The sequence below is a fragment of the Emys orbicularis genome, chromosome 4 (genome assembly GCF_028017835.1).
Source record: "Emys orbicularis isolate rEmyOrb1 chromosome 4, rEmyOrb1.hap1, whole genome shotgun sequence".
Classification (NCBI taxonomy): domain Eukaryota; kingdom Metazoa; phylum Chordata; order Testudines; family Emydidae; genus Emys; species Emys orbicularis.
This window is the reverse complement of record NC_088686.1, coordinates 46,239,228-46,251,335: the sequence shown is the minus strand read 5'-3', so window position 1 is coordinate 46,251,335 and position 12,108 is coordinate 46,239,228. Positions and strand designations below refer to the sequence as shown.

Here is a 12,108-nt window from a genome sequence, read left to right as displayed (position 1 = left end):
TTAAAATTATTATGCCTTCATATCCACCCTCTATTTTTATATTTTATGTAAGTCTATTCTATCCTTCGCACATATGCAATTGAAAGAAAATAGCAGAAATCATTCATTGTTAACATTTGATTTATTTAAAGTCCTTAACTGCAAATGATCAAAAACATACTTCACGGCTTAAATTCTCAGTTATCATTTTAAATCAAAATATTTTTCAATTACAATCACATTTATAAAATTAACATTTTTAAAAAAAAATTCATGTGTAATTTTTTACTGTTGTTTAAAGCAATTTCAGCTGTAAAGAAAGAAAATATAAACCATGCAATAAATTAAGAACATTGAGAAAGCGAACAGGAATAATAAGAAGACCCGTCTGTCTATGCTAACACCGTGTAAAACTGTGGAAAGTGCATTAACACTGGATGAAACAAGCTAACAATGGCAATAATTAAACGGCCATAAAAAATTCTGGATGTGTCATTCTGAAACAGATATAAGGAGAGAGAGCTCTCTCTCTCCTCTTTCTTTGCGTTGGGCTAATATTCAATATTTTCTGGAAAAAATAACGTTGTTATACATATATAGGTCTAGTCTGTATACAATGAAGAAACTCAAATTAAATAATCATATCATCCACATGTTGAAGAGAGTTCCTGATGAATGAGAATCTTCAGTAACAGCTTGGGAGAGAAAAAATCCAACTGACTGTGACCTCTGTAACTTTATATTAAATCCCAAGACAGGTAACGCTTGGAAATATCTGGCCCAAATTCTGCGCTCCAAAGCGCCCATTGACATCAATGAGAGTGCAGGATCCGGCCCATGGCATCTGTGCTGATGCCTGTTCTGCTACCCGAAGAGTATTTTGCAAGTATCAAAAGGATAATCTGAGAAAGTAAATAGTTTTCTTGTTGCTTAGAGATTAGTGTTTTGCTACTTCACTGCAGTATTGTCCTTCAACCTTTTTAATTAAAAAAGAACCTTATATGTCTACTTGCTTGCTTCTTCATCTCCGTATTGTTAAAAGTATTGCCACATACCTGTAAACTTGCATGAGATTATAGAGCACAGAAGGGAGGAGTGGGTGGGGATGGAAAGCACAAACAAATAGTTTACAAGCTCAACAACCTTTTCTTTCTCTCTCTCTTTAACGTTAATAACACCCTGCAAAGGCTACAGCGATCTTTGGAGGGGCAGAGGCGAGGGGCGGGGAGTATGTACAATAGGGGGTTCGCTCAAGTTCGCAGGAGGGCCTGTTTTATAATAACATACACAACGCGTTTGAATACAATAATAAAGTAACAGTCCTTTTGCACGGAGCGTGCGGAGACTTGACAGTTTTGTTACAGGGCTAGAGAGAGGGAGAATCAGGCTCGCCATGCGGGAGGTGACGGAGCAGAGCTAAGACGTGTTTAGCACAGGTCTGGAATACACACCTTGATAGTAGGAAGGCTCCAGTGCCGAGGGCTCAATACTACTCCTACCGGCCATGGAGGCGCTGCTCAGGGGCAGCCCGCCTGGGATGCCCGCCCCGTAAGAAGAATATTGCAGAGCCTGCTCGTAGGCTTTAAAGTCCAGCTTGTGCTGCTGTTCCGAGGAGGACATGAGGTTGTTGATAGAAAAGGGGTGGTTGAAGGAATAATGGGGATCGCCTTTCATGTGGAGCTGGGACTCATGGGCTAGGGAGTGCGGCGGGTGAGGGATAGGCGCCAAGGCTGGGACTGAGCTAATGGTAGAGGACGCCGCGGAAGCCGAGGTCTTAAGCTCAGTACTTGCTCCATTGTGGTCCATAGACGGGGGGCTGGTGGAAGGGTTGGGATTGGAAACGGGGGTTGCGGTTTCCAGCTGGGCGGGTTTATTGTGACCTCTGTGTAAAGGGGAATTGGAGCTGGAATTGGAGGCGCCGGAGTGGTCTTTCCTGCCCTCCTGACTGGCTTTGCCGTTCGCCTGCTTTTCGCATTTGAAGCGCTTCTGCCGGCGAAGGTAGCAGCCGTTTTCAAACATGTTGCCTGAATCGGGGTGCAGGGTCCAGTAGGATCCTTTGCCGGGTTTGTCGGGCGAGCGGGCCACTTTGACGAAGCAGTCGTTGAAGGAGAGGGAATGCCGGATGGAATTCTGCCACCGCTGCTGGTTCTGCCGGTAGTAGGGGAACAGATCCATGATCCACTGGTAGATTTCGCTCAGCGTCAGCATCTTGCTGGGAGCCTGCTGGATAGCCATTGTAATCAGAGATATGTAGGAATAGGGGGGTTTGGCATGGGGGTAGCTTCGCTTAAAGGTCTTGGTGTCTCTGGTCCTGGTGAGGTTGGACTGAGCGTACGCCATGGGACTCATGCATGGGTTCATGCTGGCATAAGGGCTCAGGCCGTTCATTGAAGCTTGCTGAGCCGACATGGCATTCATACTGGTCGGGCTAAGCGCTGTCCCCATGGCCGTCACCCCGGCAGTCATGCTGTTCATGGCGCTTGTGGAGCCAGCAGACATGCCTGCCATGGCGCCTGGGCTCAGTCCTGCCCCAAGCCCTGTGTTAGCGTAGGACATGTTAAAGGAACTGGATGTCATGTTGCCACTGGTAGTCATAGTGTTCATGGTCATGTAGGTGTTCATGGTGTTCATGGATCCCAGTCCGGAGTTCATGTTGCTGACGGGAACAGAGGAATAGGCCTACAGCAGGGACACAAGATTAAGAGAGGCGGTTAGCAGAAGAGAAGGCAGGACACTTTATGAAAGCGACCCCCTAAGAGTTCATTACACAAGGGGCCGGGGCAATGTCTCCCTGCCGGCCTTACACAAAGCAAGAACGCCGCCGAACACCAGGAAAGTTACCGCGGCGATTCTTGAGGCGATCTGACTATCCGGGGCAAGACAAGACACTCAGGCTTCATTGAAACAGATTTGCTTCTGTACCTCCAGCCTATTTACATATAAAAAGTAATAATATATAAAAACGAGTATTAGCTGACGTGTCTTACAAACGGCCAGCCAACGTGAATACCTTTTGCCTTTAATATTGTGTCATTTCATTACTGTAATACTGAAACTATGCTATTTTTATTTCCAGCTGTTCCGTGCACAAGGTAGTGGGGTGAGAAGGCTAAATATTTTTACTCTGTTATTTGGAAAAAGCGCTTGTATTTGTATCCCCAACGGCTGATGCAGTATAAAGTTATATTACAAAGTTACGCTAAACTACAATCTCACCTTTTTTTACCAAAACAAGTCGAACACACACCATACTTACAAATAATGGCAAAACAATTGGCTAAAACAGGACAGATTTTACTCTTAGAATGTTCCCATATTGTTAATGTTTTGATTAGTTAATAAAACTAATACAACTAATAAAAATGAACAAACTTGTGCATTGTCCGATTAAATTTTAGACAAGGCTGAATTAAATTGCCTAGGTTTTTGCTACAAAAGAATCATCATATATATGGCTGCCATGTATTTGAATTTTTTGATAAACAAGCTAATAATATACCATTACAAGAAATTCAGCAGTTCGTGCTCAGACCGTATTATTTCATTTATACATTTCTGAAAGACATCGCGTGTACAGTTATTTGTTTTATATCTAATGTGTCACATTATTTAACACTAAAAACACTTCCCAAAGTATAAATACTCTGAATTCTATATTGTGTTTCCTTATGATTTTCTATAATCTTCTAATGTGCAATATAACTACGACTCTAACACATTTCAGAACTGTTAAAATCTATCGGCAGAATTAGTAAAGGTATATAAACCGGTGCTAAATCTAATTTAATAGAAATGGGGTCAAGGCCTTTTTCGTTCATTTACAATTAAGAGTGAACAAATGCAATTCTGTTAAGTAAAAGCTATGTTTAATTATTTTGTTGATGGACTGTAATATCTGCAGCTACTTATTATAAGCAACCATGCCTTTTTCTCTTACAAGCCTGATTTTAATTTATATTGAGATAATTATTTCCCAGAACAGTTTAAAACAGGAATGCGTTTCCCTTATAAAAATCTGTACAGTGAGTTTATTATAGTAACAAATAAGGATAAGCTATTGTCACTAACATAGTAAAAGGGAGGCTTCCAGAACTTTATGGTAGTGAATATTGAATACAGAAAAGCTAAGTATTTAATATGACTCTTATTTTCCCCTTCAACATTAAAAATCAGTGTATGGGAACACATATACACTCATATGTGTGTGCAAATATTTAGTATATTCCGCATTTTAGCCCTACACATTTACAATTCTACTGTGAAGTGTCTCCTTTTTATGTACTAATCTGTGCATGACTTTAGATATTCTCTGTTACTTGTCTAATGCTAAGTGTGTTGTTTTTCACAAACATTCCAGTGTGAAAGCTACACGGCCACATCCACAAATGTGCAAACAGCAATCGCTGTTGTGTTTTAATCCATATTCCAAGGGGAGGTAATTCACTCCGTAATGGTGTTTTATTTGCCCTCTATCATTGTTCATTTGTTTATGTTTGATCCTTTCTTTCTGTTCCTTCTGAGCATATTGTAAAAATAAGAACAACATGGAAATGCAAAGGGAATGGAGAAAGAGACAGGTTCCCCGGTGCCAGCCTGATCCGACTCTCAGCAACGCCACCCTCCGGTCTCAGGCAGAAGCGCACCCACATTTCAAAAATCTTGTTGCAAAGTACAAACGACTGATTATTTAGCCCAGTAAACCACCAGAATTAACAGGTGAGGCCGTTGAAAACTGTGGGTAAAGAAGGCCTTAAAATTCAAGCTAGTCCACGGAGACGGAAGGCGCTAGTGTTTTTTCAAGGGTTTTTGCGACTCGTGGCCCTCACACTGCACCATCTGGAAAGCCCAGGGCTGAGGGCGCTCAGAGCTCGGGCACAGTCCTATGCGCCGAGCCAAGAGTTTACGGGGCGCTTTTGTGTGTGCAAAAGTACAAACGACGCCCCTTAAACGAGCTCGCTAACTCCCCCCTGCACTCCCACTCACTACAAGCACAAGCAGCAGCCCCATTATCACGGAAACGCCATTGGGCTATTGGAAAGCGTGGCGATTTCTTTATTGCTTGGCCGGCTTCAGTGTTGGAAAAGGCACGTTTGCACTGGCAGGATCTAGAGTGCAAACCGCTTCCCCATATTGTTACACACACCCCCAGCCCCCCAGCCCTCCCTCCTCCTCCCCTCGCCCGCTACAGTGGCTCAGGGGCAGCAAACAAGGAGCTCTTATGATTCACTCACCTCCTGATTGTCGGTGTAGTAGCTGCTCCAGTCGCTAGTTTCATGCCCTTCCATTTTCACAGCACCTAACATCATGGAGCCAACCTGCCCGGTGTAACCATCCAGCCTTTTTGCAAGAGACAGGCAGCAGGAAAGGGAGCGTGACACAGCCCCAGCCTAGCAAGAAGCCAACTCAGGGGGTGTGGGGGAGGAAGGGGGTTGAGATCTGGTCTATAATAAGCCAAAAAGGAGTCAGGGAGCGGTGTGGGTCGAGACACTTGAGAAAGTGAGGAAGTGCCGGCTGGAATATGAGTGGAGTTGAGCTGATGTGGATCTTACGTCGCAGAAGTGCCCACCTCCTCCTCCTCCTCTCCCCATTTGTCCGCCGCACAAAGACGTTCGCACCTACAAAGCCGGAGATGCACCTGCAAACAAGGCAGTTCCACTCGCTTGCAACTCCCCCGGGGCGTCACTTTATTTGCAAAGCAGTGTAATTGGTTTAAGCTACGGGGAAAGAAGGAGAGACAGAGGTGGGAGGAGGGATGGGGGGGGGGGGAGTGGAGAGTAGGAAAGGAAAATACCCTCCTTTCAAATGGCCAGTAGAAATGCTAGCAGGGATCGTTGGAAATTACACGAAGTAGATAAGGAAGGGCAGCCCCCGCTGTTTGAATAGAATACAAAAGGCCACCCATCCTCCAAACCCGGAGATTACCGGGCTGTGTTTACTAAAGTACAGTAGATGCTCCTTTAACTTGGCGACCGGCATATATTTCGAAGTACTGATTGAGCACTGCAGCCAGCACACACCAAGAAATGAGAACTAGTCTTATGACCACATCACACAATACTTTCTACCCCCACCCCCTCGCCTCCCGACTCACCAAGGCAAATAACTTTGGTGCTTCCAATTTCAATCAAAGTTCTAGAACATATGTTTCCAAAATTCTATTGACATGTTCATGGGCTAAAGTCTGTCCAGTCCTTCATACAAGGTTTCTATGTAGCTGTATATGTTATTATTCTCTTTTACTGTGTCACACGTTTAGAAACCATGCCATGTGAGTCACAGCGGTGAGGCATGACGCTAAGCCACCCAATAAACACGAACACCGTCTTGAATGCGGATCCACTGACATTAACCTATATTTGACAAACAACAGGTGAGTCACTGAAACCATTTTATATCTTTGTTATAGAAAGCATTCAGCCCAGAAGCTTGCTTGGAAATAGTCACCCAGTAACAGTGATAATAATGAGTAGCGGATTAGTAATTTAAATTGTGCATTATTCTGACTTCTCATAAGAAATGCGGGTGCCTGCCTGATAAGGGGCTTACTTGGCTAAAAGGTGAAAAAGCACGTGAGCGATCCATCCAGCCCTTGTAGGGGGGTGAACTGGGTGAACTAAGATATCAATTTCTAGCTTTTGTGATTCTCTGATCTGATGTCAAGATCACAGACTCTTCTTGGGTTTCTTAGCAACATCCTTTATGTTTGTCCCGATGACAGAACTTGTATTACTTTGTAATAAAAAGCCTTCGGGGAAAGTCAGGGGCCCGGGAATAAACCACCTTACAATTTCCTGGGCGTTTGAAAATCGATTATATACGAAACATAGCAAACAGATTAAAAATACACAAGTGATCTGAATTTCTTTACCAGTTGTTTATCAGATGGGACATGTACAACGGCTTTTGGTTGCCTCCACATTTAACTGTCCTTGTATTTTTTACTAACACTGTGCTAAATTCTCGTGCATCACACCTTAAACAACTTTCTTATTGAAGTACCTAAAATAAATTAACATTCTAATATATAGTCTCATATATAATATCTCTGCTTTGAAGAAATAGGTTTTAACTTGTCTAGTAAACGCGTTGTTATCCCTTTCTTTGTTCTTTTTCTTTCCCTTTTTTCTTTAAATCTGGCAACAGAATTAAATTAAATCCTTGAAACAAACAAAACTCTGAAATCAGCAGGCGAGAACAAGGGATGAAAATGTGACGTTAAAGAAATGAAAAGATAAAGGCATTGGATTACAATCCGCTTTTTAAAATGGCCCCACTGTAAATAAAAGATTTAGGTTGAAACAAAATCCACATCGAACGTACTAAGAGACAATATCATTAAACAATGCAGTATCTATCTATCTATCTATCTATCTATCTATCTATCTATCTATCTATCTATCTATCTATCTATCTATCTATCTATCTATCATATGAGTACTAACCAATCTATGAATTAGTACTTTTTGAGTCATTTGTTTATTTCAATATTTTTGGTTCTGTTTGGATAACATACAAGTACACACAAATGCACTATGAAACTGGCGGGGTTTTCAGCAGCAAAAGGTCCTCTCTTTTTCAGGTGACTATACTACAAACTATTCTTCGTTTGTGTGAGATAAGCAAGATAGTATCCTATTTTCCGCAGCAATGTAATTCTAGTGAACAACTGCCTAAATATATTAGCTCCCAAAAGAGATCAGCGAAAACCCACGAAAAGAAGATGACTGTCGACGCCACATGTTTGCTAGATACACTTGCAAAAATATATAGAAAAGTCACAAGGCAAAGTGTAGCAGAAATATTAGCTGGCTCAAAAGTCAACCTGTTTAAAATTACATTCTCCGTCCATCTAAAAAAACATAAGCAATGATATCAGCACACATAACTGATTAAAGAATCAGCCCCCTTTTAAATAGTAGGTTTCCTCTACTGAAAGGCAACTGTAAGACAATTTTGTTTCACTGAAATTATAGGTGTACAGGAGACTTATTTGATTGAACAAAGTCACAGCGCCTCCTGTTGTCCAGCTGCTACGTCAAACTCACAAACCTGTTTTAAACACAGCTACTGGGTATAATAGCACATGAATAAGTGCAGTTTATAATCTTCTTACAACAGTTTTCACTTCTACAAATCAACTGCCTGAGGCAAAGAATCGGCCGCTACTGGAAATTCCCGCAATGCCCACTCCCCTTTACTGCACTGCAGCCTGCTGTTTGAGAGACTGGCTTCCAATATACTTTTTTGAGTGTAGCGGTGGATCTAACCTTGAGGATCAGGGCGTTATCTTTTGCGGGTATTTAAAAAGAGTACTTTTCAATTGATCGCTCTAGCCAGCTAGCTGTTGAAACTCTATGTAATAACATGCCTGATGATCTGGACGTCAACTGCATACTTTTAAATCACTTTAGGCAGGAAAGAAAGGAGACTTCTTAAGATGTGAGTGGGTGACTCCAGATAAAACCTCTTGGGATGAGTCTAGTTGCCGAAGTGTGTTTGCTAGGCTATAACAGTGTATCCCTGGTTCAAGTGATAGGGTTCCTTCCCTCTTATCGAACTAGTGCGGATTATGCCTATTTATAACGAATCACTGAAATCATTTTGTTCAAAGATAATTTGTTTTGCAGTGTAATAATACAGAACAGGGAGGGACTCTGCTTTGAATTGTCTAACGGGGGCCAGAGTCTCAATTCCTTTCAGTGATTTCTCCGCATCAGAAATCGGAGGATGTTGCAGATGGGGGGGGGGGCGCGGGGGGAGAGAATAACAGGATTAAAATTAGAAAAGACGTTAATGGAAGCTGTTCTTATAAGCGAGTCACAATTTATCCTACTTATTTTACAGAAAACACACAATTGTTGAAGCCAGTTTTGTGCACTATTTCTGAGTAAGGGTATTCCAGGCAGGCCTCAGGTAGGGAAAAAATGACAATGAACAAGGTGAAATGGCGTATTTTTGGACTATTTGTCATCTCATTTACTGAAGAATATAGTTGGGGGAAATTAGTGTTTTACATTCACACTAACTTGCCAAATATAAAAGTTATTTATATATTCCAACCTCTCCACAGTTTCATTTCTTCACAAACCCTGTTAACCCAGAAACAAACCTTTAAATTATCAGGAGTTATTTTTTTTTTAAAAAGAGGAAAAAGCTGTTTAATTGTTTTTCCTAGAACAAAATAACTTTGCCGCTTAATTTAGGAGAGAGTTTGCGTTTGAAATGGACAGGACCTGCAGGTAATTCTTCAGATTTAATTTGAAGTGGCTTCTTAGTTTTAGCCAAATGAGATCGTCTGATCGACATTAAACAAATGTTCTGTTAAGGGACACATCGCTAACATGTGCAGCTGTTTCAATCATCTGTCGCTTTCCATTCAGCTAAGGATATTTTTCTTCTACGTTAATGTATAGACTTCGTTTCATTTTCCCGTATATAAATTTAATTGCAGATCTGCACCATAGAATTGGTCATTATCAGAAAGGATTTCCATATTATTAGAGTATTATGGGGATGGGTTAAAGTTGTTTGGTCTAAACTTGGTGATGGTATCTATCTATCTATCTATCTATCTATCTATCTATCTATCTATCTATCTATCTATCTATCTATCTATCTGGAAAAAGCAGCTTACTTCTTTTCTACAGAAGAGAAGAAGCAGAAATAAGAAAATCCTATTACTTCCATTTCATACAAAACGCACACGAATGGCAATAAAACGAAAATCCTGAAGTTGCCAGATCACAGGCTGTAGCAAGTGTTTCTTTTAAATACTGGGCAGAGACAACACAAACTGTGAAAGCCTGAATCCTCCTTTCTCACTCCCAGAACGTACTTCGATTGATTTAAAGAGCATCTGAATTCCACGAAGAATCCGGTAAATACCAAGACAAAATGCAATTTTATGCAAGGACCTAGACCGAATAAAACCACGTCGGCAGTGAAATGTCAACAGTGATGAAAAGGTTCACCATAACAATTTTGGGACAAATATAGCTTCGTGCATTTTAACACCTCCCAGGCCAGCGCAGCATATGAAATCTCTTTGTTTTAAAAGTATGCCTGAGACTCACACGATACCCATTTTCGAATCTGTCTTTGATTTAAGGGTTGAACTCTGAGTCGCTCAGCAGGAGGAGTTCACGAACAGGTGAGATGCGATAAGGTTGCATTTACTTTCCTCTCTTTTGGGATCAGTTTACCTGCCTAGACAGGTAAGAACACTTTATTGGGTCAACCGTTTCTTTTAGTCTTTTCCACATGAACTTTTCTTGCCTCGGATTTTGTCAGTTAAGTAGTTTTTCCTTAACTAATGATGTGCCTTGAAATAATGGAGTGTCTCTTCCCCTAGCTTCTGCTTGTTTTGTTTATTCTGCTAAACTGTAAAAAGAATTTTCTTCTCCTTAAAGTGAACATACAGGGAAGTAGATTTTAAATGTCTGATGAATCACTTGTACAAGTGACATTTAACTACACTACATGGTTCCACTCACACGGACAACACCCTTTTTCGTTCTGAATTGAATCCTTTATCTCCTCTGGTGTCTACAGGCAAAAGCCCATTTCAAATACAATAATGCATTTGAAAAATGAATCTCGATTAAGCTATTCAAATGAATCGATTTTTCTACCTTTAATTTCAATCTCATGCAAATAAAGGGGTATGATTGTAAAATACAGGATTAAAGAAGAACTGTTGTCAACCGCCAGGGATTAGTGCTATTTCCATATTACAATAAATCCAAATGGAATGGGCGCCTATAAATATAGACGGTGACAACATATACAGTCTAGAGTCACTCCTTTAAAGAGGAACTATATACAAGTATCAAGGGGACAAATTATAGGATAAATTCTGCAAAATTATCAATTTTTGGAATTCACGTGTTATTAATAATGGGTAATTAACTATTACCCTGATCAGGATTCTGGAGAATTGCCAGGAAGTCTGATTAATGAAATCAACACAAATGTCACCAGGGAATTCGCGTGTTTCGTCTCCATCCTCCTCTCCTACCCCCATTTTTGTCGCGCCAATTGGGTGACTGACTCGCCGATCAGATTGTCCGATAATAGAGTAGTCTCCAACATTTAACCTGTTTTCTTGTATTCCCTCTCTCTCTGACACCCCAAACTAGACAGTATGCTTTCCTGATAGAGGAAGCAAAGAATTTGTAGCGCAGGTGCACAAGAATTCTTCCCACCAAGTACTAGTAGGGGTTCCCGAGTTCTTTATTTTGAATGAAGCAGATAACTTTGCAAGTTGAAGGTTCACCGATAAGTTATTCGCCTACACAGGGCTCGATCCTGCTGACATTGCAGTCGGTGAGAACAGGATCCGGTCCATCAGATTCATGGAGTATGGGGATGGGGGGAAGATATGAAAGAAGACATTGGTTTAGAAAACAGTCACTTCTGGTCCCGATCCTGATCGGTGCTGAGCAGCTTCTGAAAGATGTTGAGCATCCGCAACAACACCGCTAAGGATCCGGCCCTAACAACTCCGGATTCTTTAATTACTTGATTGTGACAATTTAGTCACGTAACAAAGTTCTTTTTTTCACAGTCATAGGAGATATCGCTTTGCACATTGTTGTAGCGATGCTGTACTGCCAGGATTTTTTTTTTATTCTATGATTTGTATTGATGTGTTAGCATCCATTCTTTTTCTAGATTTAATTCCGGTGTAATTTAGGTATCAGAATACATTTGGTTACATCGTCGACATTCCTGCTCTAAAACCGATCAGAGAATATCTGTGTACTAAACCAGTTACAGAGGGGAACAAATCTTTAAAATTAAAACTACAAATAAATAGTGCCTGTCCAATCATTACAATTGGACACGAAGACCCATAGGATAATAAGGAACTGTATGTCTTATTTGTTTAAAGCAACATACTTTTTGTTAAATAGTTTACCATCCAATCAAGCTATGTAATACATACCTTAAGTTAATTTTTGTGAATGCTGCTAGATATATACATGTTATTTGGATAGTTCAAATTGTCAGGATGCCCACATTTATATGTGGTCTGGGGTGGATCCTTTTAAGTATGGAAACAGACCTGTTAAAATACATCGTTTTTTTCCCACCAGTGTCAAAAATAAGCATTTATTTTGAATGTTG

General features: G+C 40.9%; 1 protein-coding gene across 1 annotated transcript; it reads right to left on the bottom strand.

Moving 5' to 3' along the window:
- Nucleotides 1-1,395: 1,395 nt before the first annotated feature.
- FOXA1 (forkhead box A1) lies at nucleotides 1,396-5,285 on the bottom strand. The gene is made up of 2 exons (XM_065403738.1): nucleotides 5,211-5,285; nucleotides 1,396-2,658 (listed from the first exon to the last, which is right to left on the bottom strand). Exons 1-2 carry the CDS (start codon nucleotides 5,283-5,285, stop codon nucleotides 1,396-1,398), a joined length of 1,338 nt encoding a protein of 445 aa, XP_065259810.1.
- Nucleotides 5,286-12,108: the final 6,823 nt, after the last annotated feature.